This window comes from Priapulus caudatus, unplaced genomic scaffold, assembly GCF_000485595.1.
Source record: "Priapulus caudatus unplaced genomic scaffold, Priapulus_caudatus-5.0.1 Scaffold1388, whole genome shotgun sequence".
In the NCBI taxonomy this organism is placed as follows: domain Eukaryota; kingdom Metazoa; phylum Priapulida; class Priapulimorpha; order Priapulimorphida; family Priapulidae; genus Priapulus; species Priapulus caudatus.
The window spans coordinates 13525-16145 of record NW_014578449.1 but is presented as its reverse complement, the minus strand read 5'-3'; the positions used below and the strand labels follow the sequence as shown (position 1 = coordinate 16145).

Genomic DNA, 2621 nt, shown 5'->3' with positions numbered 1-2621 from the left:
TGTCCTCACCTGAGCTGCTCGGCCTCCTGCTCGGCAATGGTGCGGGCCTTGCTGTGCTCCTCCTCCTCAAGGATCTGTTCTACGCTGCGGTCGTCCGTGTGCTCGCCCATCACCCACGTCCACGGCCGGCCCTGCCCGTCCACCATGAAGTCCACCTTCTTCATGCTCTTACCTGCAAGCAAACAAACACAATATACAGGGTTTCTTATACATAAGAGGCACAGTGGCGCACCGCCGTTGTCAAATTTAACATCGCCGTTGTGAAAATGTTCCTGTATTTACTGATAAGTATATCCTGTATCTATGTACCTATAAGTATATCAATACATCCTGTATTTGTATCCAGCATGCATTTTTTCCCCAAACTGGGCATTACCTCCTTTGTCTAATTTTCCCTCAGAAGAGACCCTGGGATGAGCAAGTATGCACCCATTGCACTTGCAGGTAGCTGTATTCAATAGGTGTGACAAACACTGAGGACTTCATGGTTACTACAAATGACATTATTAGCCTCTACATAGTCCCTGCACTGTATTGAATTTGCTCTTCTTTGACCAATTAGGAATCAACACATTCACTATAACTGTATATTGTGTGCTTACCTGGAGCCCTGAGTATAACATTTAGCGGCTCTTCCTGACTGCTAGTAGAGGGTGACTGCAGGTCAGTGCCTTGGCGTGCAACCTTGACAGGACGAATACCACACAACTTCGCTTGGCTCTGAAATTTATACATTCCACATAGTGACATTGAATCATACCTTAACCTTTGCACATACAAATGCATATATGACAGACTGTTTTGTGCTAATTTTATAGTTCAATTTTCTTGATGAAATTGCATAATATATGTAGCTGACTGTAGGTTTTTCTCCGAAGAACGTGATTTTAGTTTTTGCAATTTTTTGGTGCTTCCTAAGTGCTCATTTCATACTGGTCAAAAATACTGAGTTATTTCTTACAGATCTGACTAGCATCAGGGCCTGGGCAGCAGCATCGTTACTCGTTAGCACAGACTTGCGTCCAGTGGCGCACTGTTCATTGATGCACTCGCCGTTCCCACAGCCTTCCATTAACTGGAAGTATAACTTCTCTATCAGCTGTTTAGCAGCTGCACGCTTCCTGTAAGGAAATGTCAAAAAGCCAAAATCAATACAACATATTTGGCTGCACTTCATTAATTTACTGAGCGTTTATTGCTTACTGAAGAAATTACTTTTTAATGAAATTGAATTTTTTTATGTTAATTGAAATGAATCACTAAGAAACGTTCACTAAAAACATGCTTTCCTCACCACTAAAAATAATCTGTAAAACGACCTCAAATATATGAATTAGTAACTTAATAACCTGTTATCTAGCAGTTATTTGTGAATTTATATTCGTAAAAAAATGTTACTAGTTCACATCCAACCTACATGTTTTCAGCTGCTGGTAGATGCTCCGGATGAAGTCTTAAATTGGTGTCACTACAAGAACAATTGACTAAGATTTACTCTCTGCTAATGTAATTGCTATGGCTAGTGACACCTGGTACTGGTATGGACTATCCTTGTCAATTCTACTGGTTTGACCTATGCATATTATTTTTTTACGCAGTGGCTACGCGTACGGTCATCCATTACAAAGCTCAGCACAGATTCGTCACGATTAGGCCACACCCCGCAATGTTATGGCATACGTGCTAAAACTGACCTGAGGTGTTAAACTAAGCTTGGGCCATCACTTTCATAATACAGCCTTACAGCTACAACTCAGCAACTGTACTAGTACTAGTACTACTACTACTATATATACTACAGTTTCCACCCTAATTACATTGATCAGATGTGTGTGAACCCGTTCACGATTAAAATATTTTAGTAGACTATAGCCCACATAACTCGTGTAATTATAAATTTACTTTGAATGCGTGATAATATTTGTAAGAAAATTGGGAACTGATTTTTTGCAAACGGGCCATTATGGTTCAAGGATAGAGAACATGGGTCCCAATGAAACCAATGTCATTTACATCAATATAAATATAATATTATATCAATATAATACTAATAGTAATAGGTTAGGGTTATGGTTACGGTTAGAACATTACTCATTACTATTAGTCATTATCATTGACACGTACGAGTGATTGGACCTAGTAGTAGTGTTCTCAATGCAGAAAGGCAAAATACTACATGGAAAAAACGAACACATTTTACGGCCACTGCCAGTGGCAGTGTCATCGCAACCAAAACTGTTGTCCGAATTTATAAACAAGTTGTACTTGCAGCTAGACTCTGACAGAATGACAACGTAAGAAATGTAGGAATGATGAAATCACCTGCTTTCCACTTCACCGGTAGCAACCCTTCCGTAACCTTCTGAATTCATACGAACGACTGGGACATTGACAAACTTTTCGCGGGCAAACTAAACAAAGTCCCTCTTGGACAAAATATGTATGAGGCAATAACATTCGTTCCTTTTACCAACTTTCACGCATATCCGCCATTATTCTGGAAGTGGATTTCACACATAGCGCCCCCTATATTCAATAACTCGAAGTCTTGCGCTGCGTCACGGGCACTTGGAGCACTGATCTCTGAGCACTAATATCTAATCTATATTATATATCATATT

General features: G+C 39.9%; 1 protein-coding gene across 1 annotated transcript in view; it reads right to left on the bottom strand.

Moving 5' to 3' along the window:
• LOC106816462 (ubiquitin-protein ligase E3A-like) overlaps positions 1 to 2517 on the bottom strand; it is a 37144-nt gene extending 34627 nt beyond the window's left edge. Inside the window, exons 1-5 of the mRNA XM_014821084.1 lie at positions 2323 to 2517; positions 1418 to 1468; positions 962 to 1121; positions 603 to 720; positions 53 to 172 (exon numbers count right to left, since the gene is read on the bottom strand). Coding sequence (XP_014676570.1) covers positions 53 to 172; positions 603 to 720; positions 962 to 1121; positions 1418 to 1468; positions 2323 to 2372 — 499 coding nt within the window. The 5' untranslated portion in view covers positions 2373 to 2517. The remainder of the gene's footprint in view (positions 1 to 52; positions 173 to 602; positions 721 to 961; positions 1122 to 1417; positions 1469 to 2322) is intronic.
• Between the last annotated feature and the right edge of the window lie 104 nt (positions 2518 to 2621).